Source organism: Trichechus manatus, unplaced genomic scaffold, assembly GCF_000243295.1.
Source record: "Trichechus manatus latirostris isolate Lorelei unplaced genomic scaffold, TriManLat1.0 scaffold00186, whole genome shotgun sequence".
NCBI lineage: Eukaryota > Metazoa > Chordata > Mammalia > Sirenia > Trichechidae > Trichechus > Trichechus manatus.
The window spans coordinates 4789152-4812547 of NW_004444122.1; the positions used below are offsets into that span (position 1 = coordinate 4789152).

At 40.4% G+C, this 23396-nt stretch overlaps 1 protein-coding gene across 2 annotated transcripts in view; it reads right to left on the minus strand.

Moving 5' to 3' along the window:
- The window catches only part of EFL1 (elongation factor like GTPase 1), a 159799-nt gene that overhangs the window by 125595 nt on the left and 10808 nt on the right, over positions 1–23396 (minus strand). For both annotated transcript variants that reach the window (XM_004387508.3, XM_023741694.1), the window contains exons 5-11: positions 17048–17181; positions 15446–15583; positions 12723–12937; positions 5572–5695; positions 3968–4044; positions 3079–3215; positions 1994–2116 (exon numbers count right to left, since the gene is read on the minus strand). In XM_004387508.3, coding sequence (XP_004387565.1) covers positions 1994–2116; positions 3079–3215; positions 3968–4044; positions 5572–5695; positions 12723–12937; positions 15446–15583; positions 17048–17181 — 948 coding nt within the window. The remainder of the gene's footprint in view (positions 1–1993; positions 2117–3078; positions 3216–3967; positions 4045–5571; positions 5696–12722; positions 12938–15445; positions 15584–17047; positions 17182–23396) is intronic.

Sequence of the window (23396 nt, forward strand, 5' to 3'; positions counted from 1 at the left end):
GTAACAAAACCCCTCAGAAATAAAAAAGCTTTAATACCATAAAGATGTCAATTCTCCCTAAATCTATAAATTTTAGCACAATTTCATATCAACACTGTGACTTTTTTTTTCCTTAACTAGTATTATATAGCAGCCCTGATGGTGCAGTGGTTATGAGCTCAGCTGCTAACCAAAAGGTCAGCAGTTCGAATCCACCAGCCACTCCTTGGAAACCCTATGGGACGGTTCTACTCTGTTCTATGGGGTTGTTATGAGTCGGAACGACTCAACAGCAATACTATATTGGAGGTATAAAACCATTGGTTAGTAATTTTTTTAAATCACCCCACACCAAAATAATTTCTAGATGAATTAAAGAATTCAACATTAAAATTCAAACAAATAAAGGGAAAAAAAAGACTACAAGAAGTAAGAATTAAACATATATCGGAAATCTTCCCAGGGACACCTTTGAAAGCTTCTTAAGAACAGAGTATAACATACCCTGACTTACATTTTAAAGGATCACTTGGGTGCAGTATGGAGCCCTTGTGGCACAGTGGTTAAGAGACTGGCTGCTAACCAAAAGGTTGGCAGTTCGAATCTACCAGCTGCTCCTTGGAAACCCTATGGGGTGGTTCTACTCTGTCCTGTAGGGTCACTATGAGTCAGAATCGACTCAACAACAAGAGGTTTCTTTTTTGGTTTGGCTGCAATGTTGAGGAAACACTAACGAGCAAAACCAGGGAGAGCAGTTAGAAAGCTACTATAATAATCCAGGTGAGAGATGATGGTTGCTTAGCCTAGGAAAACAGAAGTAGAAATGTTGAGAAGTAGTTGAATTTTGGATATATTTCAAAGGAAGAACAGGATTTGCTGATGGGTTGGATGTGGGGTGTGAGAGAAAGATAAGAGTCAAGGATAACTACAAGACTTTTGACCTGAGCCAATGAAAGGATGGAGGTATGTGTTACTGAGATTGGAATGATTAGGGGGAGCGGGTTTGTGGATAAGAAGCCCAATCTGGGATATGTTAAGTTTCAGATGCTTACTAAACAGCCGAGTAGAGACAAAGTATGCAGCTGGATCTATGAGTCTGGAGTTCAGGCAACAGACCAGGGCTGGAGATACCAACTTGGGAATTACGAGCATACAGCTGTTACTTAAAGTTGTGAAACTGAGTGAGATCCCCACAACAATGACTGCAGATAGAAAAGAAATGAGGCCCAAAGACAGCATTACTTGGGACACCCCAGAGTTAAAATGTCAGGGAGATGGAGAGGAACCAGCAAGAGATTGAGAATAAGCAGCCAGTGAAGCAGCAGGGAGAAAAGCAGAAGAATCTGGGAGCCTGGACGTCAAGCAAAGAGTTTCACGGAGAAAAGAGCTCTGTTAAGTGCTAGTGACAAATCAAGTCAGAAAGGACTGGGAGCTGGCCATTAGATTTGACAAAGTCAGAGTCAATGGTGATCTTGAAAACAGCAGTGGGGTGGTTTTGAAGTGAGGAATGCAAATTTAACAGAATGGGAGCAAAAGAACTGGAGAGAGCACATACATACAGATGAATTTCACAGAGCCTTCGAACCTGGAACGGAGGCTTCCCTTCTCAGGGGGAGTGTGTGTACAAGGCTTCTACGAGCAGCACAGCCCCTGGAAACACTTTCCACAGTCCCTAGGGCCACAGCCATGGTGGTGAGGCAGCAGCTCAGGGAATACATTCCTGGCTGTTTATGAGAACGGAATACAGCATGATTATGAAATGAGATCAGGGCAGGAATGAGGAGCCTTGGGGTTTCTGGCCCTTACCCAATGGCTGCAGCAAAATGGTTGTAGCAAAACTGAAACTCTGAACAAAGCTGCCAAAGTGGTCATTTGGAAAATTGTTCACTTGTGGAACTGGCTATTTGACAAACTGACCACTTAGCAAACTGGCGTTCGGCGTATTGGCCTAGTGCACCCTGGCCCTAGAACAGTCAAAAATACGGTACTTGACAACATGTTCATCTTAACTCACCTGCTTTCAGTGCCTGGGTTTCTGGTGGAAGAGAGTCAAACGTTTGCGATCCTGTACACATCAGTTTCTCCACTCTCTCAGCTGTAATATCAAGGGGACTAGGAAGTTTCTGACACACCATAGCTAAAGCATGCTGTTAAGGACTCAAAACTCTGGGCTAGTGCCCTCCGCAGAGGCAAGGATTCACTCACTGTATGCACAAAATATCGAGGTAACAATGTATGTCTATATAGAAAATGCATGGGCTGTAAAACAATATTATTTTATGTATCACACCTCAAATATTCATACAACCTCAGGAAGTTCATGGACTCTTCAAAGCCCAGAGAAGATCCTTAAGACAGACAGTCTAACACTGACTGCCCATGGAATAAGTAAGGACCACAGATCATATAAGGTTGGCTACCTATGACAATGCAGTTCAAAAAATGTTTCACATGGTTTTAGTCTATAAAAACACAATAACCATCAGCCACTAGCTATGATATAAGAAGGTTCCCTACCACAGCCAGTGTCCCTATGGGGTATGAGTCCATCAGGGCTCTGGGCTGAGTACCCCGCTGGTCCACTCCCAGGACACTGCACCTCCTAAAGCATGGGTACTGCTGCGTACACACAGATCAATAAAGAGAAGACAATTTGAATCCACCTACAAAATGACTTTAGTCAAGGTAAGGCACTTCAAATCAAGTCTTTCTGGGATCACTAACATGATAGGAAATATTAACAAGTTAAAGAAAACATACTAAAATGAAACTGATCCAACACAAATATTTACATTATCTACTTACATGTAGATCTTAGTCCAAAAATTTTATTTTTACATAATTACTAAACAACAGTAAAAAGAAATAGCTTTTTAAAAAACATTCATTAGAATTAGTCTGAAAACTGATTAGTACTAGCATATTAATTTTTAAAGTATTAAACACAATTTCATGGCAGAACATTAAATAACCACAGAAACTTTCTTTGGATTTGGGATGCATTACTTCCAGAGGATTTACTGGTTCTAAAAACACACATTTCTTTTCTTTTTTTATCGCAGCTATGATTTCATTAAAAATCACTGAAATAAAGGATACCAAGAACAGCATGGGATATGGGTAGCCACTGACTGCAAATGGCACTGATCTGAACTTTAGGATCAGAATGACGTGCCTCCCGGGCTCCGATTTTTAATCCTAAAGAAGTCACTATTTTATCAATTTTTTCTTTGTCCCTATGGTAAACATACAAAATTGGGGGAAAAAAAGTCACATTCAAAGAGGTTTGAGACAGCAGCGGGAAAAAGGAACTCAACATTGTTTGACTCACTTATTCCTAAAGTACTATTTTTTCTATAAAAAGCTAAAAATGATTGGAAGGGGCTCCTGCCACAGCAGAGGACATTTGACTTATTCTCTTATATTCCTCTACCAACACACTTTCAAATGAACCTTTCTTTAAAACTTCTCATGAAGCACCATCCCACAATCTCCTTAAACAATCTATGTCAACTAGTTAAGCAGTTTTACAAACAAATGCTAAAAAATCATCATTTCCCCTCTGGAATAACTCAAAAAGTAAATTTACTAAAGCAAACTTTCTTTTCCACTTATACCAGGCAAGTTATTTCCCCAGCTCCCCATCTATGATTCTGGATGTCGAGCACCTCTTCTACTACTATTGCTTTTTTTTTTTTTTAAACTGGGTTTATAAAAACAAAGGCCAATGCTTCTTTTCATTCTTTTCTTTCTTTACCTAAGCACTCTATAAAATATTGCTGTTCTGTCCCTCCTCTGTCACCCTTTACTTGGGTTAAACATACTCCTTTAAATTTTGTTTCCAAGCCCTATAAGCAACTCATCTATGAAGGCTCTGTTCATTTTCTCAGTCTATCTCAGCTTTCTGAAGTATGGCTTGTCAAACTGGAAAAGTGAGGCAAATTACACTACACAAAGATACCCAAAGACAATTTTATAACAGTCTTACTTTTTCAAGACAGCATCATACAAACTCCATATATTTTCCAGGATCAACTGTACAAATAAAGGTTTCTTTCCTTTGGCCTGTACAAAAGAATATTTAATAGGTGTCTTACATATTCATTCTTGACATGTTTTATTATCAATGTCTCACATTTACTTGAAAATATTTATTCAACAGTAAAGTGGAGAAAAGGAGTTATAAGAATACTTTAAACAGTTAACAGTCCACAATCAATAATAACCCACTGTTCCCTTCCTCTCAGAATCAAGGACTTTGCAAATGATGAGACCATTGGGGGACATATCACTGCAGCTGCTCCACCACTGCCATCAAAGGAGCAGCCAAGCTGAGAGCCAAAGCACATGTGGACCCTTCCTGTGGACCTCATTCTAAAGGATATTAAGAGGAAATACAAAATGTCCTTAAGCATATGAAAAAATGCTCAATTTCAGGAAAAGGTAAATTTATGCACAAAGATGGTCATTACCACTTTACTTACAATATAAATACATTTGGGGAGAAAAAACTTCTATGTCCAATCTTAAGAAAATGCTTAAATAAATGATGATGCACTTATAAAATAATAATAATATGGGCTTATTGTGTGACAGGAACTGTTCTGAAGGCTTTATATAGATCATTTCATGTAATCATCACAACCACCCTATAAAGTAAATAGTATTTTTTTCCATTTTACAGATGAGAAAACCAAGACAAAAGTCACAGAGCTAGCAAGTGGTCAAACTGAGATTCAAACACAGAGTTACAGGCTCTCAAGCCATGGTCTTACCCACTTTACTATACTGGCTCCTTTTTAAATATGCTGTTTATAAAAAGCTTTTAAGGGCAAGAGAAGATGTTCACAATATGACATTAAGCAAAAACACAGGCTACGACACTATATAAACAATATAATCTTAACTGGGGGATGTATATATCTGTCCAAAAAGAATGGAAAAAATTAAAACCATAACATTAGTAGAGTTGACGTCTGATTTTTTCCTTCCAGCTGCTTTATACTGTGTAGGTACTTTCTAAAAAGAAAATGTTCTTCAATGAGAATAAAGTTATAAAATCATAAATTTTACATTTAAAAGAAAGCTTAAAGAAAAGTATCCTTTGAGGCTATGTGATTCTATCTGCAGAGGGATAGGTTCGTGGGCACACCTCCCTCTCCCACCAACACTGCATGGTCACTGGCAGCAGTGAGATAAGGCCTATGCCGAGGCCAGGAATACAGTGTAGACCAAGCAGTCACGTCTAGAAGAGGTGTCTCTTTATAGTGAAGGGGACACACAAATGTACAATGTAAACTATGTATCTTCACATGTGCACAATCTGAAAATTTTGTCCTCTAAAAAAAAAAAAATTAGGAGCAAATATGCAAAATGTCGTCCTTTGCTCCTTATGTCTAAAAGGGCTAAGAAATCTATTCAAGCAATACTTGGATATAAGACTTGTGAGTCTTAACCGAATATATATAGTAAAAAATCATGAACTGGTCTGCATAAACCAAAGCTGAATTACATCTATTAAAGGTGTTATAGAACAGGTTTTCACAGGGCAAGAATGTGACTATCAATCAAAAGGGACATGGGCAACATCACCTGATCAACTTTCATAATCCTCTTAGCCTTCATATTTATATAATAATCTCCCCACAAGGTTTTCAAAAGAACTTCCTTTTTGATGCCAATTTTTTGACTATAGATTTCAGCAAAGTGCTCAATTCTGAAAGAAAATCAAGAGTTCACATTATTAATAACAAAAATATAATGCTATAATGAATACAGTTAAAACTTCAGCATTTCTGTGCCAGGTACTCTACATGTACTACTAAACAAGATCATTGCAACTACCCTACAAGGTAGATACTAATTATTTCCCCCATTTTACAGAAAAGAAAAATGAAGCAAAGAGCTAATACACAACTAACAAATGAGGCAGGGATTCAAACCCAAGCAGTCTGGCTCCAAAGCCCATGTTCTTGTCGAATACCTACTCTCTCCACTAATAAAATTAGAACGCATGCTATAGCTCCCTGTCAATTTTGCATGTGTAAAACAAAGTAAGAGGAACAAAAGCCAAGGAAGCGCAGGCTCCAGCTGCTCGTCACAACTACGCCGACAATAAAACCTTGTTTTAGCCAGCCTTTCACTGCTACAAGTGCCTGCTACAAAGGAAAGAAACTCCAGAGCCAGAACCTGCCAAAAACGTCTTTTTAGCTTTTTAGGGAAACATACCCACACTTACTTAACGCTCATCAGCCCGCAGAAAAACCAGTTAGTACCAGGGTTGCACTACTGCAAAGCCCAGCCACAGTAGAGCAATCACGTGACAGATAAGGGTGAGGTAAATAGCTTCTCCAGGGCATCAACTACAACTGAGTTAAGTCCAACTGGTGGATATTCTCCTAAGATACTGGAAGCCTGTTGGGAGCAATAAGAAGCTGGAGGAGTAGAAGTCAGAACCAGAAATGTGAAGAGCATCAGGCAGTAGCTTAGAAGCAAAAGTAGACTCTTTAGAAACTACTGAAAATAAATACCCAGTGTCTTCTCTTACTGAAGGCCAAGGAGATAAAAAATACCCAATTAGAAACAAAAATCCCAATTCTACATGTACAGGCTGCTGACATCCTGCAGTTGTCCTCAAGGGTCCATTACTTTCTAAATAATCTGCTATTGTAATCTTGATCTCCCACTTGAACCAACAGTTATTTAGTAGAGATTTTTTGGCTTTTTTAAAATTTCCTAAAATTTTAGATTGCTTCTCTTAAACATATAGGGGCCCTGGTGGCACAGTGGTTAAGAGATACAGCACGCTAAGGCTGCAAACCAAAAAGGATGGCAGTTCAAATCCACCATCCGCTCCTTGGAAACCCTATGGAGCAGTTCTACTCTGTCCCATAGGGTCATTATGAGTTGGAATCAACTTGATCGATGGCAACAGGCTTGGCTTGGTTATTAAACATGTGTTATTAATTTATAATTTTATTTTGCCTGTTTGAAGGAGGAAACTTTTCTTTCTCCACAAAATCTCACCTCAGTCCGTAGACCTGGAGACATCTTTAGCTTTCCTAGCAAAGGAGTGCTGAAAGGAACACTCCTGGTCTATCTGCTGTAAGTGAGGAGGTGAATGGCTGACATCTACCAGGTAGAGTTCTTCTGCTACAAAAAGGAAACAGGCTCTGTGTTGCTATCTGCTCCATGGATCAGTAAGAAGAGTCAGGCCTCCTCCCTGGCTTCCTGTGGTTAAGCACACCAAGAGCAGGGCACAGAGCCTTCTTTCCAAGCACAAGTCAGGAGACCATTATCTCTCTGTGGCTTTCCATTTTTCCAACACCCAATTTTGCCAGGCAGGCTGCAATCCCCCATGCACACAGCCGGGTAAGCTGCCTTGACGCCTGATTTGCAGAGCCAATCCAGGACCCATAGCCAGGTCCTAGGGTTTACATTTGCAGGGAGACAATAGGAGGCACCACTGTGGCCTGAGGTCCCAACCAAGTTCTCCAACCTAACTTGACCAGGGAGCCCTGTTCTTTGGGAGTGATGCCCCTTGGGGTCTCAATAAGTAAAGCCAAACTTCGATCTCCATGTTGGCAACTTGAGTAGACGGTTAAAACTAGAGATGATGAGTGAATAATTAGCACATCAAACTTTCAATATTTTCACATTTTTTATACTTGATTTTTTTCACCTAATAAATAGGGCCAATATTTGTACATCCTTCACTGGCACTTAAAAGAAAACAAATTCTGACTTTAACTATACTATTCATATGGTTTATGTGTCTGTCTACTTGACCTGTTAACCATCTGACAGTGATATGTTAAAATCCCCCACAAATTATGTGCCTGTTGATTTCTATAGTTTTATTTTTGTCTCATGCCCTTTCTTGCTATGCTGATTGATACATGCTTATGTCTTCACTACTGAAATCTGTCAACCGTCAATATAAAATGATCCTTATGCCATAACTTGCTCGTTATAAATTCTACTTTATCATTAATATTGCCAAACCTACCTTCTTTTTGTTCACAACTGATGGACAAATTTGAGCCTGGTGTTTAGCCTCTGTCCAATATGCTTTATGTTCACCTCTTTTATGCAAATATCTGGAATTTATTTTTTAATGAAATTTCCTTCTTTTAAAATACTGTGTCTCCTTAATGGGGATTTCATACGTTTATTATCACACTGTTTTGATTGGTTAGATTTCTAGAATACTTCCTGTTCATGTTTCCAGGATATTAAAGAATGTTGATTTGTGCTATCTAGACTTTATTATATTTTCTTTTATCTCTTACAATGATGTGTCAGATAAATACCGTTTTTAATCCTAAAAGTGTTAAAAGATTTTCATAAACACTCTAAAACTTTTATCAAAATCACAAACTGTAAGAAATTTAGCCCATTTGTTTAGCCCACTATCCTCAAACCCTTTTCTAGTACACCATTTATTTGCACATACATACATGTACATAAATCTTTCAAAATCTTGAATTTTATTCAGTTCATTCTTTTTTATGCTATAGTTACCACAAAATTTGCTTATCAACATCAATACTTCCCCATTATTGTTTACTGCTTTTATTCATCACTGATGAGTTATAATTTTCATTAACAGTTTTGAGTGCAACTTCTCCATTATTGAATTGTTTTAATTTATGTCCTTTTAATCTAAAGAGTAACCTCAAGAAAGATCCTCAGAAAGACCTGCAGAGCATATGTTCCAAGACTTTACTGACCTATCTATCTTTTGCCTATCCTCTTTATGACAACTCAGCTAAGTATGAAATTTCTGGGTCACACATCTTTTTGCCCTCCAAGCTACCCAATGGACTAACGTTTATCAAAGGATTCTAAGACACTGGTGCCCAGAGACAAATAAAACTATTATGAAGGGCTTTTCTTTTCATTGTCTCTTCCTTTCGCTCTCTATGCTTGAAGGTTGGGGTCTCAGGTCGATTTACCTAAAACAGGAACTTCATTTGATTCTTGCTGGCACTCACCCAAGTCAACGTGCTCTTGATTTGCGGAGCAGGTTCGCCTGGATTAACACCTACCAATGGAACCGATTTAGGCAGTGGATCTACGTTCAGTCACTTAGTCACACTGCTTAATTCTGTCCCACTCTATTAGAGTTTATAGAACCATCTTCCAGATTCTGAAATGTGCTCATTTCCCACCTTTTGTGACACATGCAGTTGCAACTTTTCCCGTTCAGTGACAGTTTAGAGGAAAATCAGAAGGAAAGTGCTTCAGTGCTTTCTTTTCCATCACCCATTTTCCCATAAACCACATATCAATTTGTTGAGAAAAGGTAATAGCAGATCTCTAAATACGACCCTGCCTAACACAGGAGAATACTCACTTATTGACTTATAGTATCCACAAGTGTCAAAAGGTGTGAGGGATACAGAAATTACACTTTTTCTATCCACTCGAGCAACTCCCTATTTCTCTTTCCACAACAAACTTCCCCCAACTTGTGAGATTTAGACTCAAATTAGTGTAGAACATTAAATTATTTACGAAAATCATTACAAGAAAAGGACAAGCTCCCCACCTGGTGGCTCACTAGCAGAATGATCACAAATTAGGAAATCAACAGGTCTGACCCTGCTATATAGGAGCCCTAGCAGCACAGTGGTTAAGAGCTCAGCTGTTAACCAAAAGGTCAGCAGTACAAAGCCAACAACCGCTCTTTGGAAATCCTATGGGGCAGCTCTACTCTGTCCTATAGGGTCACTATGAGTTGGAATCGACTCAACAGCAACGTGCTTTTGGTGGTGCAGTGGTTAAAGCATTCGGTTGGTAACCAATGGTCAGCGGTTAGAACCTACTAGCCGCTCCTCGGGAGAAAGATCTGGCAATCTGCTTCCGTAAAGATTTACAGCCTTGGAAACCGTAAGGGGCAGTTCTACTCTGTCCTGTAGGGTTCCTATGAGTCGGAATCAACTCAACAGCAGTGGGTTTGGGTTTTTTTTCCTTTCTTTTTGGTTTTGGACCCTGTTTTATGACTAAATGAACCACTATCACAAGGATGAAAAGACAAGCTACAGACTGGGAAAAAAATATACATATTTCGACAAGTCTGTGTGTGTCTATCTCAAAATTCAACAGTAAAAAAACAATCCAACAGAAAATGAGCAAAAGACACAGAGACATTTCACCCAAGAGTATACACAGATGGCAAATAAGCACGTGAAAAAACCTTCAACATCATTAACCATAAGGCAAGTGCAAATTAAAAGCACAATGAGATATCACTATGCAACTATCAGGATGGCGAAAATAAAAACCGGTGACATCACCAAATGTTTGCAAAGATGCAGAGAAACTGGATCAATGATACACTGGTGGAGTGAATGTGAAATGGCACAGCAATTCCAGAAAACAGTACGGTGGTGTCTTTAAAAACCAAACACGCAAATACTACATACCCAGCAATTGCACTCCTGGACATTTATCCCAGAGAAATAAAAACTCATGTTCACAAAAAAAACCTGTACATGTTTTCTTCTAGCAGCTTTACTTGTAATAGCCAAAAACTGGAACCAATGCAAATGCCCTTCAACAAGTGAGTGGTTAAACAAACTGTGGTACATCCATGTCATGGAATACTTGTTGCTGTTGTTAGGTGTTGTTCAGTTGGTTCCAACTCATAGCAACCCTATGTACAACAGAATGAAACACTGCTTGGTCCTGCATCATCCTCAAAATCATTGCTATGTTTGGGCCCACTGTTGCAGGCACTGTGTTAATCCATCTCATTGAGGATCTTCCCTTTTTTCGCTGACCTTCTACTTTACCAAGCATGATGTCCTTCTCCAGGGACTGGGCCCTCCTGATAACAAGCCCAAAGTATGTGAGACAAAGTCTCGCCATCCTCGCTTCTAAGCAGCACTCTGGCTGCACTTCTTCCAAGACATATTTGTTTGTGCTTCTGGCAATCCATGGTATAGTCAAGATTCTTCGTCAACACCATGAATCAAATGCGTCAAATTCTTCTTTGGTCTTCCTCATTCACTGTCCAGCTTTCACATGCAGACGAGGCGACTGAAAATACCTTGGCTTGGGTCACCCATACCTTAGTCCTCAAAGTGACATTTCTGCTTTTTAACACTTTAAAGAGATCTTTTGCAGAAGATTTGCCTAATGCAATACACGTCGTTTGAGTTCGACTGCTGCTTACATGGGCGTTGATTGTGGACTCAAGTAAAATGAAATCCTTGACAACTTCAATCTTTTCTACATTTATCATGATGTTGCTTATTGGTCCAGTTGTGAAGGATTTTTGTTTTCTTTGAGTTGAGGTGCAATCTATACTGAAGGCTGTAGTATTTGATGTTCACCAGTAAGTGCTTGAAGTCCTCTTTGTTTTCGGCAAGCAAGGTTGTGTCATCTGCATATCGCAGGTTGTTAATGAGTCTTCCTCCAATCCTGATGTCATGTTCCTCTTCATACAGTCCAGCCTCTCGGATTATCTGCTCAGCAAAAAGGACTGAATAAGTATGGTGAAAGGATATAACCCCGACGCACACCTTTCCTGATCTTAAACCACACAGTATCCCTTTGTCCTATTCGTACGACTGCCTCTTAGTCCATGTACAGGTTCCTCATGAGCGCAATTAAGTGTTCTGGAATTCCTATTCTTTGCAATGTTATCCATAATCTGTTATGATCTACAGTCAAATGCCTTTGCATAGTCAATAAAATACAGGTAAACATCTTTCTGGTATTCTCTGCTTTTAGCCAAGATCCATTTGACATCAGCAACGATATCCCTCGTTCCACATCCTCTTCTAAATCTGGCTTGACTTTCTGATGGTTCCTGGTCGATGTACTGCCGCAACCATTTTTGAATTATCTTCAGTAAAATTTTACTTACGTGTGATTTTAATGATATTATTTGATAATTTCTGCAATCTGTTAGATCACCTTTCTTTGGAATGGGCACAAATACGGATCTCTTCAGTTGGCTGGCCAGGTAGCTGTCTTCCAAATTTCTCGGCATTGACGAGTAAGTACTTCCAGCACTGCATCCGTTTGCTGAAACATCTCAACTGGTATTCCGTCAATTCCTGGAACCTTGTTTTTTGCCAATACCTTCAGTGCAGCTTGGACTTCTTCCTTCAGTACCATTGGTTCTTGATCATATGCTACCTCCTGAAATGGCTGAACATCGACCAATTCTTTTTGGTACAGTGACTCCGTGCGTTCCTTCCATCTTCTTTTGACGCTTCCTGTGTCATTCACTCTTTTGTCCATAGAATCCTTCAAGACTACTCAACAATAAAAAGGAACAAACTACTGATACATGCAACAATTTGGATGAATCTCTACAGAATTGTGCTGAGTCAAAAAAGCTAATCCTAAAAGGTTACACACTGTATGATTCTATTTATAGAACATTCTTGAAACGACAAAATGTGGAGAACGGATTAGTGGTTATCAGGTACCAAGGGGTAGGGGGTATGGAGTAGGTTTGGGTATAAAAGATCAGCAGGAAAAATCCTTGTGGTGATGGAAATGTTTTGTGTCTCCACTGTATCAATGTCAGTATGTTGGTTGTGATATTGTACTATAGTTTTGTGAGATGTAAGCATTGGGGGAACTGGGTAAAGGATATATGAGAACTCTCTATTATTTCTTACAACTGCCTATGAATCTATAATTATTTCAAAATAAAACGGTTAATTTAAAAAGTCAATTATATATAAAATCCAGATTTAATTAGACTGAAACAGACTTACCCGAAGCCCCACCCATCTATTGCACTTGTAAATACCACATTTCCCTGATCTGGAGAGAAGTAAAGGTGGGAATCATCAGTGTTCTCCAAGCCAGTGCTCCAGTCATACACTTGCTCTCCTTGTTCAGAACTGGAATTCCCTTGGGATTCAGTCTCTCTCTCTGCTCTTTCTTCTAGGACTTTAGAAGTAAAAAGAGCTCCTGTGAGTGCATTAATCTAGGAGAGATGGTGAAATGGCAGAATATCATTCAGATGCATAGCACCCCATGGTAGGAGACACACTGTCTAACCCTTGTTAGGGCTAGAATCATCAGTGACAGTTTGGGCTCATATTAAGCACACATGGATGGAGGTGACATTTACAATCAATGATTAACTTACAACTACGTGTTACCAACTCATTCTTTCTAAACCCAGTAAAACTAAATTATAGGCTTTTAAAGGGTCACTATGTGATTATTATTATTACTTTAATGCAAACACTAACGGGTCAAATCTTTACCTTGTTTTTCAGTACCAGGCCCTGGTATCACTAGGCACTCATGATATCTAACCCCTACAACCCTGATTTGTAACCTAAGTCACCTCCCTCTCTCATTTCTCACATCAGCCGTTTGAAATTGTCACCTCTCTCTTCAGGCCTTTTCTCAACCTCTAAGCCCCAACTACTTTTCACTCCTAAGTAAGTAATCTCATTTCCTACCTAGAGATATAATGGAATCTTTTACATAGAAATCCTGCGAGTAAGCCCATATTCCAATCTATCCCGTGGCCATCGCGTCGATTCTGACTCATAGTGACCCTATAGGACAGAGCAGAACAGCCCTATAGGATTTCCAAGGCTGTAATCTTTATGGAAGCAGGCTGCCACATCTTTCTCCTATGGAACAGCTGCTGGGTTTGAACTGTTGACCTTTTGGTCAGTAGCCGAGTGCTCAACAACCAGGCCACCAGGGCTCCTTACCTGAATCTATAAGCTTGTTCACATCTGCAAATACCACTGTCCTTCTCCTTCCATCTGACAGGGAAGGAGTATTTCATCTGTCCCCATTCCTGCCTGTCTCTACAGGAAACTAGTTTCCACTAATCACTCTCTTCCACTGCTCTATCCTTTATCATTTGCTCCCTTTAGCAAATAAATACTCTGAAGCTGGTCCCATCAATGGCTTTCCACCATCTTAAAGAAGAAAGTTCGAACTCCTATGCACGTGCAGTGTAATTAATTACTTTTGTGTCTGGCCTTTCTAGCCATGATCTTCTGACTCCCACCCCGGTGACTGGGTGGGGCTGTGCAAATAAGATAATTGTGGGCCGCCAAGGGGATTGGTCAGTGTTGCCTTAAAAGACAGCCAATTCGAGAGCACAGAGGAGAGCCCACCACCACCAAAGGAGGAGAGACCAGCAGGAGACACCCAGCAGCAGAGACCTGGCAGCAGGAGACAGCGTGGCGGGCTTCCCGGCCCATGGAGACAGAAAGCTGAGTGCCTTTGGGCAGCGACTGATGGCCAAGGAGAGAGAGGCATGCCTGCGAGCATGGCTGGGAAGAGGCTATCCTGATGGAAGAACTGTATCTTGAATGTTTCTGAGCCTGCATTGTAACTGTCACTTCCCTTATAATAAACCCTATAATCATGAGTATGGTCTTTTGAGTTCTGTGTGGCCACTGCGATTAATTATTGAACACAGCAGAGAAGTAGAGAGTGCTATACGAGGGACGGTTGGTGTCAGAGTTAGTAAAGATGGCAGAGGGAGGAGGCTTGTTTGGCCTCTGCCTCATGGGAGTCAGCCTTGTGCTGTTTATTTTGGTTTATCTTCCCCCTTGTGGGGTTGGAGGAGGTCAGACACTGCCCCCAAGCTGTTTTTACAGTGAGGTATACAAGGCTCAACATAATCAGGCCCTGTATTCCTTCAGACTGCCACCTCTTGCCCCTGGTTAACATGATCTAATTCCCCAGCTATAACAACCAACTTGCAGTTCTTGCAGGTAACAGTACCCCATGCTTTTTCTTGCCTTTATGACTTTGCCCATCCTATTCCTTCTCTCTCATATGCCCTTCCTCTAACTCTCTACCTGGCAAATGACTCTCTTTCCTGCATTGCAAGGCTTCTGTTTTGAGACTTTTCCTAACTCTTCCCTCTTCACCCCAGTCTGGGTTAGGTGGCCTTCACCTATGCTCTCAAATCATGCCCAGTGCTTACCTCAATATTCTCCAAGAATCTCTTAACTGTTGGTCTTCCCTACCACACTGTGAGTTCTTGGAAAATAGGGGCTCTAGTTTGTCCATCTTTATATTCACAATCCCTAGTACACAACAGACATTCAAGAATATGTTTATTCAACATATATAAATGTTTGCTGAATAAATAAATGAACGAATGCTTGGGTAAAACTTCATCTAAAGACAGGAAATAAAATACCACAGAGCCTCCTACTACTACTTCACTTTGAAACCAAACTACTAAGTGTTAAACAGGAAAGCATTAAAACCTACTGTCCAAGCTTTAGACTGAAGGGTGCTTCCAGGAGACAGAAGGGGCTCCTGACAGCATGTCTGTCCGGCTGCCTCTGTTTCAGCCTGAGGACTCTGACACACATGAATCTTCTATGACAAAAGCCCTATATGTGAATTTTCTGTAGCAACGCCTCACATCCAACTCAGCAACCTCCTTACGACTTTTCTCTGAGCCCGAATTTTTAAAATACTGAGGTAAAGGATAAAATACCTGTTCCAAAATATTCTTAAGGTGAGAGTAGGCCTCCTGTGGAGCGAATTTCAGTTCCACTATCAAGCGGTCTATCTTATTAATCACTAAAACTGGACGGATGTTTTCAAGCCAGGCCTGTCGAAGAACTGCCTGTGTCTGATTAAAACAGAAATAAAAATGTAAATCTCATAATTTGAAATAATTAAAGCACATCAGAAAATCTTGATAAATAATCACCATATTCCCAGACTTCTTTATCACAACTCAGACTATGCCAGTCAGACACAGATATTCACTAAGCATTCACAAGGTACATAACACAGCAGCAAAGAACTACAGGTAAGAAACTGTCCTTGCCTTTTGGAACTGACAGTTTATTTAAGGATGAAATAAATTATGTAAGTAGAAAATATACTGATTATACCCTAAACACAATGAAGAGTTTAGTGGAATTATATTGTTAGTATTCTTTTGTTGTTGTTCCTTTCTGTCAACATTATGTCGTAATTACTCTCCTCTTCTACCATGAAATACTACACACGTACAAAATATAAAAAATATACATGTAACATATGTGTGTGTGTGTGTATATAGGTACACACACACACAGAGTTAACTGACTAATTATAAGACAAACACCATGTTACCAGAACACAGGCCAAAAACAGAACATTCCCCCAGCGTCCTCTGTGTACGCCGACCTAATCATAATCCCATCTCTTACAGTTAACCACTATTCTGAAGTAAAGTGTGTTAATTTCACTCATCTTGTCAGGATACCTAAAAGACTACATAGACTAATGCTGTGCTTCTCAAGTTACCGGTGCCCGTCGGGGAAATCAGAGGGGTGGCTATAGGATAATCATGGCACCATCTTCTTGGACTATCAGATTTCCTCTATTTGAGTAATTTAAACATTAAAACAAACATGGCCAAACTATGGAGTAGAATATAAAAGATACCTTTTTTTTAAGATAAAATATAAGGTTTCAAAAAATTATTAAAAGAAATGAGCTTAAAGAAAGCCACTTTGAGCTCCACCCCTACCAGAGCTATACGTTCACTCTGGCCTTAGGAGTGATCTTTTCCAACTTTGGTGGAAACACTGGAAAACACTGGGTAAAGGATATGGCAGAGTAAAGAGGAAACGGGGAGGGAGTGTGAGTGTGAGTGTGTGTATAGGTATGTAAGGGCAAGAAGTACAGGCCGAGAAGTCAATAGAAAAGAATTTCTCCTATCTAGAAGAGAGCTAGTTCAGTATCTTGCTATCAACAACCTCTCTGCAATCTTTAGAAGCCTTTTCAATTGACATGAAACCTCCAGATCCTTCCAAAATTCAACGCTTCTCCCATTCTTGCTGAGTCTCTCTCTGTCTCTCTACGAGGCTATCACAGACACTTCAATCCAAAGTATTTAAAGTTAAAGTCATCATCTCTAAGATCCCTTCAACACTTGGGTGATCTAACAATATCATACCCTGGAATATCCTCAAATGTGAAATATAAAACCAGCTGTCTGACGGTCAGTGAAATAACTGAAGTGGTATATTGTAACAGTCAGTTCCTCCTCTATTCTAGCCTTCTTCAACCAGTTAAAGATTTTCACATTACAGTCCATTACCTGTGGACAGACTCCTTCCACAGCATCTACCACAATGATGCACCCATCACAAATGCGAACAGCTGTTGATACTTCTGAGGAGAAATCCACGTGTCCAGGAGAGTCTATCAAATTAATCAGGTATTCCTCATTATCTGCAATGAAATTTTAAAACACACATTTTCAGTTGTGCAGGTATACAATACTCTTCCTCAAGCATTCTAGAATAAGACACTAAGGGAGCCAAAAGCTCAATCAACAGCTATCATTCCAATTTAGGAATTCCCATCAACAATACTATTGATTTTAAATAGCATCTTTGTAAACTGTTAAAGAAATGTATTATTTATGTAGTCGTGTGCAATGTAAGGAGCCCTGGTAGCCCAGTGGTTAAAGAGATACAGCTACTAACCAAAAGGCTGGCAGTTCAAATCCACCAGCTACTCCTTAGGAACCCTATGGGGCAGTTCTACTCTGTCCTATAGGGTCACTATGACTTGGAATCAACTCGATGGCAACAGGTTTGGTTTGGGTTGGTACAATGTAAGAAGCCCTGGTGGTGCAGTGGTTAAAGCAATTGACTGAAAGGTCAGCGGTTCAAAACCACCAGCTGCTCCTCGGGAGAAAGATGTAGTAGTCTGCTTCAGTAGAGATTTATAGCCTTGGAAACCCTGTGGGGTCGCTATGAGTTGGAATCGACTTGATGGGAGTGGGTTTGGTTTTGGTTTAGTGTGCTATGTGCTCAAACATAAAATCTCCTTTAATCCACACAACAAACATGTATTATAACATATTGAGCTCATAGTAGGGTGATCGATCACCTCATCTCGATTTGTCCAGTTTTAGTACTGAAAGTCCCACATCCCATCAAACCATTAGTCAGTCCCAGGCAAACCGGAACAACTGGCCATCTTAGGCTGCAGAGACTTAACATTAAAACATAATTAATACTGCAGAAAAATAGCAATACTTGAGAATTCTACACTCATTCGCTATTTACCCTTACATTCTATACAATCCTCTTTTAAAGGCAAAACAACTTGAACGCTTGAGCATCTGCATATATATTTTACTTTTGCTCCTCCCTTAATTCACTGTTTATCAACTTCATTGTGTTCAGGAATTACCACAGGACTGGATATTATAATTTCTGGGCTATTTAAAGGATGTTCCCAGGTAATTTTAATCACTTGAATTCTGCCTTATAAGTCAACAGCACAGCATCCATGGCCAGAATTAACATTTGTGGATGGCCTACTTGTGCCCATCACTGTTCTGACCATTTTACAGACATTATGTCATGTTTCCTTACAATAACCCTTTCCAGTAGTTACTGCCAATAGCTCCATTTGACAGAGCAGGAAACCAGGGCATGGAAGGCTAGGTGTCTTCCTCAAGGACGTTCAGCTAGAACCTGTCTTGAAGTAAACTGCCTAAGATCAAACAATTCAAAGTGGTAGAGTGGAAGTCCAAACCCAGGTCATCTAACTGCACTACACTACATAACCACTACACTCACGGTAACAGTACGTTTCAATCTCAGGTGCCCAGATTCCACTGGTAGCGAATTCCTGAAGCATTATGGTAAGGATGCCACAGTGTACTGGAGTACAGTGGGAAAGATTGCCATCAACTGGCAACCAACTGCTTTCCTCAGTACCTCTTCTCCCCCTGCTTCCTAGGTCTCCCTACATGGAAACTGCTTTACGTGGGGCTCTGGCTCTGCACCCACCAGACAAGGCTCCAACCAGAAAGGACCGTGCACATTTCCAAAGAAAATCAAATAAGTCAATGGGAGTCTTTCACTGCTGGGTCTTATAAGACCAGTTTTCTCAGCCACCATCTTGGGCAAGTACCTGAGGCTCAGCTGAATAAACCATAGAAAAATGAGCAAGTCGAACATGGTCCAGGGTCCTATCAGCTCCCATCACATTAAACGAGAGCTGTGACTCTTGCAATCACTCAGTATTATCTTGGCCTAATCCCTTCGTTTTGGGGCTAAAGCCCCCAAAAGAGGAGAGATTTACCCAACGACACAAGTCATAGCAAGCCAGACACACCTAGGTACATGTCATAATGTTAGTCACTCTGGTCGTGGATTCCTTTATACTTTGCAGCTAGGAAACAATACCCATGCTTGTTCATTTGGTCAAACTCCAGACTTTAGGGTGGAGACTTAGGAGCACTTCCTCAGCCTTTGTCTGACACTACGAGAAACTGATACAGAAGTTTTACAGACTGGGTCTCATGTCAGATTCCAACTAGGGCTTGACTGTAATAGCTGACTTTAAAAAGGGACTCATACAGAAACCCCAGGCTTCCTATATAACAGTGCTTTTATCTTTTATTGGGGTTTCAGGCCTTAGAGAATACCCAGAAAAACAAATGAACAAATAAATGGATATATATTCTTTAATTGCGCATCCATTTCCAACAACAACAACAAAAAAAACCAAACCCACTGCCAGTGAGTCAATTCCAACTCATACTGACCAGATAGGATAGAAGAGAATCCCCCACTAGAGTTTCCAAAGCTATAAAATCTTTACGGAAGCAGACTGCCACATATTTCTGCCACAGAGCGGCTGGTGGGTTTGAACTACTGACCTTTCAGTTAGTAGCTGAGTGCTTAATCAGTATGCCACCAGAGCTCCTTTTCCAAAATCCAAAACCAAACTCACTGCCTTCTAGTCAATTCTGACTCATAGCAATCCTGTAGGACAAAGCAGAATTGCCCCATAGGGTTGGTAAGGCTGTAAATCTTTATGGAAAGACTGCCACATCTTTCTCCTAAAGAGCGGTTGGTAAGTTCGAGCTGTCGACCTTTCAGTTAGCAGCCAAGCACTTCAACCACTGCGCCATCAGGGCTCCTTGGGCTCCTTTCCAGACTCCTTGAAATTCATTCTGGGATTGCAGATTCAGAACTAGAAGGGGTCACAAAACTAATAACATACCAAATGAGTTCAACCTGAAAACACGCATACTGAAAAAGAAGATTATGAGATCAAATACACTTTGGAACTACAGCCAGTCCAGTGGGAGAGAAGGTTCACAACACACACGTTAAAGAAGCCCTGTAATAAAGAAGCTTGCTTAATTTTGTTTAATCCAGAGTTTCCCAAATGTATTCGATGATGAGAAAGGGGAATGCCGTGCTCAGTCACACCGCTGATAGAGGCAGGGCTCAACTCACAGGCAGGTCTCCCAACACCTCTTCCAATGCCTCTTCCACCTTAACCTTTTCCAAAGAAAATCAAGCTAAATTTTGAAGGTAGGGGAAGAGAAGTCCAATATCTGTTAGAGGAAAAAAACCCATAAACTCAGTTCTTCTGCTGGATGACTTTAGCCACATTATGCCTCTTTAAGACTTGTTTCCTTGAACATAAAATAAAAGCCATTTACTTTTTTTGGTGAGGCTTGAGTACAAAAATATACAAAAAACAGTTATGGGGTTTACCATGTTAGATGTTATTATTATTACTACTAACAGAAGTTATAAAAACATCTGGAGAAGGTATAACACTCCTTAGGAGACAAAGTGTTTAAAAAAAAAAAAAATCCATTGTCATCAATTCAATTCCAACTCATAGCGACCCTACAGGACAGAGCAGAACTGGACCATAGGGTTTCCAAAAGGTGGCTGATGGATTTGAACTGCCGACCTTTTACACTCTTAACCACTATGCCAACACAGCTCTTCCTAAAGCTGTGTATTGAACTAATTCCTGCTATAGCATTCAGGGACAGAAACTTCTGCTGCCCTATTTCCCAGGCATTTGAAAATAAATCTCTTCATTTCAGAGGACTAACCTAATCAGCCAAGCACCAATCCTTTTTTTTTACATTCCAGACCAAAAAAAAAAAAGGTTGGAAGAACCTAAAGCTAATTATGGAAGATATTTTCCAGACAATTTCTGCTGCGAATAAGGAGTTATGGGAAAAGAATCTTTCCCTTGCCATATAGTCCTCTGGTTTTAAAGTGCCAGGGATAATTTTTTCATGGAAGATGCACATTTGTCACTACTGCCTGCCGCCATCTCCTCTGTGACTAGTAAAACTTCACGGTAGGGAGTTTATCGTTCAATTTCTGAAATGCTGGAAATGCTCGCTAAAGCACACAAAGGAAGCGGATGAGAAAATTTTCCTTAAAATAAAGGAAGAGAAAAAAACTCAAGCTATGGATGAAGATCTGTACTTTGTGCAAGTGTATTTTATGTTTCAGTGTGGAAGAATACCATATCTAACAACAAAAAAACCAGGAATATAGGCAGCATCTGAGAAAGGGGAATGCTATACTTAGCCACAGAGCTGAGGAGCATGAAGATACATTCCTGAGTGAATTACTCATATATGAACATGTTAACCATTCTGAACATAAATTATAACCCAACTATAGAGCAACTAAGGAGCCCTGGTGATGCAGTGGTTAAGTGCTTGGCTGCTAACCAAACGCTCAGCAGTTTGAACCCACAAGGCACTCCACAGGAGAAAGATGTGGCAGTCTGCTTCCGTAAAAATTTCGGGCCTTGGAAACCTGACGAGGCTGTTCTACTCTACTCTTACAGTCCCTATGAGTCGGAATCAACTCAACTGCAGTCGGTTTGGTTTTTTTGGTATAGATTAAACAAGGAGCCCTGGTGGCACAGCGGTTAAAGCGATCAGCTAATAACCAAAAGGTCGGTAGCGTTGGCAGCTTGAATCCACCAGCTGCTCCGAGGGAGAAAGATATGGCAGTCTACTTCTGAAAAGATTTCAGTCCTCGAAAACCCTATGAGGCAGTTCTACTCTGCCGATAGGTTTGCTATAAGTCAGCACTGACTCAATGGCAACAAGCATAGAGTAACTATGAGTTTTCAGAAGCAATAGCACTACCATCCTTTATATTTTAAGCCGATGTATAAAATTATAAGTTGTAAATCAATTAATATGGTTTATTATTTGACAGAATTGTAAAGCATAATATAACACGTTTTATCTCGTATTTGCTGACACAGGTAACGGCGTGGCAGGGTAACCAAGCTCCCTCTTCAGGAGAAGGCTGCCAAAAGAAGAGGTTGAGGGTGGTTAAGTCTGACGTCACAAGTGTCAAAGCTGAGATGCTTTAGGCAAGAGGGAGGGAACAATGATCTAGAACAACTAGGAATAGCAAGCAAATAGAGCTTTCTTTTTTGCTGCACTGGACCATCCTAAAGACCTCTCCAGACTTTCCTCAAACGTGCTGCAAACTAGACAACGAGTGGGCCACTTCTGATTATGGTTTACCTCAGAATACCACCACTCCACCTCAGCCACTCAGGACCGTGGCCACACCCCAAACTCTGGCGTCACTCACAACTTCCCCACCTTGGAAATCCTGCTGCGTAGGCTATAAATCCAGTAATTACACATCCACGTTGTCTTGATTCTTCTAGTCACCGGCATTTGTGCTTGGAAGGAACCCCCAGCATAAGAAACCCTGGAGTAAAAAAACAGGCTTCTGGGAGCCCATATAAAGATTCTGAACCTTTGTGGCCTGTTGGGAATCTGTCTATGCTTACATCACCCTGGAGGGAGAGTCAAAGATCAAGGACCAACTGTCTTTTGCTCATTTTCGTTGTTAATATGTGCCATTACCATAAGGAGAGTGATCATGCAGGGGAATGTGGGACTGAAAGAAGGATATACGTGTGTGTATATACATACATACGTGTGTATATATATATAAACAAAGATGTACCCAAGTGAGAAAGCCAGGAGAATGGAAGAGTGTAGAGAAGGGAGTTATTTAAATTTGAAATGTCAAAGATGGACAGCCCCAGGTGATGCTAAAATCCAGAAAGTGGCCATGAGAGTGGTTGGGTGAAGTAGAGCTAAACATCACTGTTGTTGAGAGGCCAAGCTGTTGGACAGGTCCTCCTCAGGGATGATAATTCACCTTGGAGGATTTGGGTTGAAAATGAAAATTAGGAGCCACTAATGACTAGGACTGTAACCAGGAGCTGACAGTGACAAGAAAGGGCAGAAGCTGCATAATCGGATGGTATGAGTCTCAGAAGAAACAGAGTTGTTTTTTTTTTTAATTGTGGTGAAAATATAGACACCAAAACATTTGCCAGCACAACTTAAGAGAGGGAGTTTGAAAACAAGGGTGGAAGAACTAAGCTTTGAGACCAGACTAGGGAACAAGAAGGGCAACGCCATGGCCTAACCCAGAGATACACAGACATGAAAGAATGAGCATGTATGTTCTGCATCCTACTTTGGTGAGTGGCATCTGGGGTCTTAAAAGCTTGCAAGTGGCCATCTAAGATGCATCGATTGGTCCCAACCACCTGGAGTAAAGGAGAATGAAGAACACCAAAGACACAACGAAAGGAGTAGCCCAAGAGAC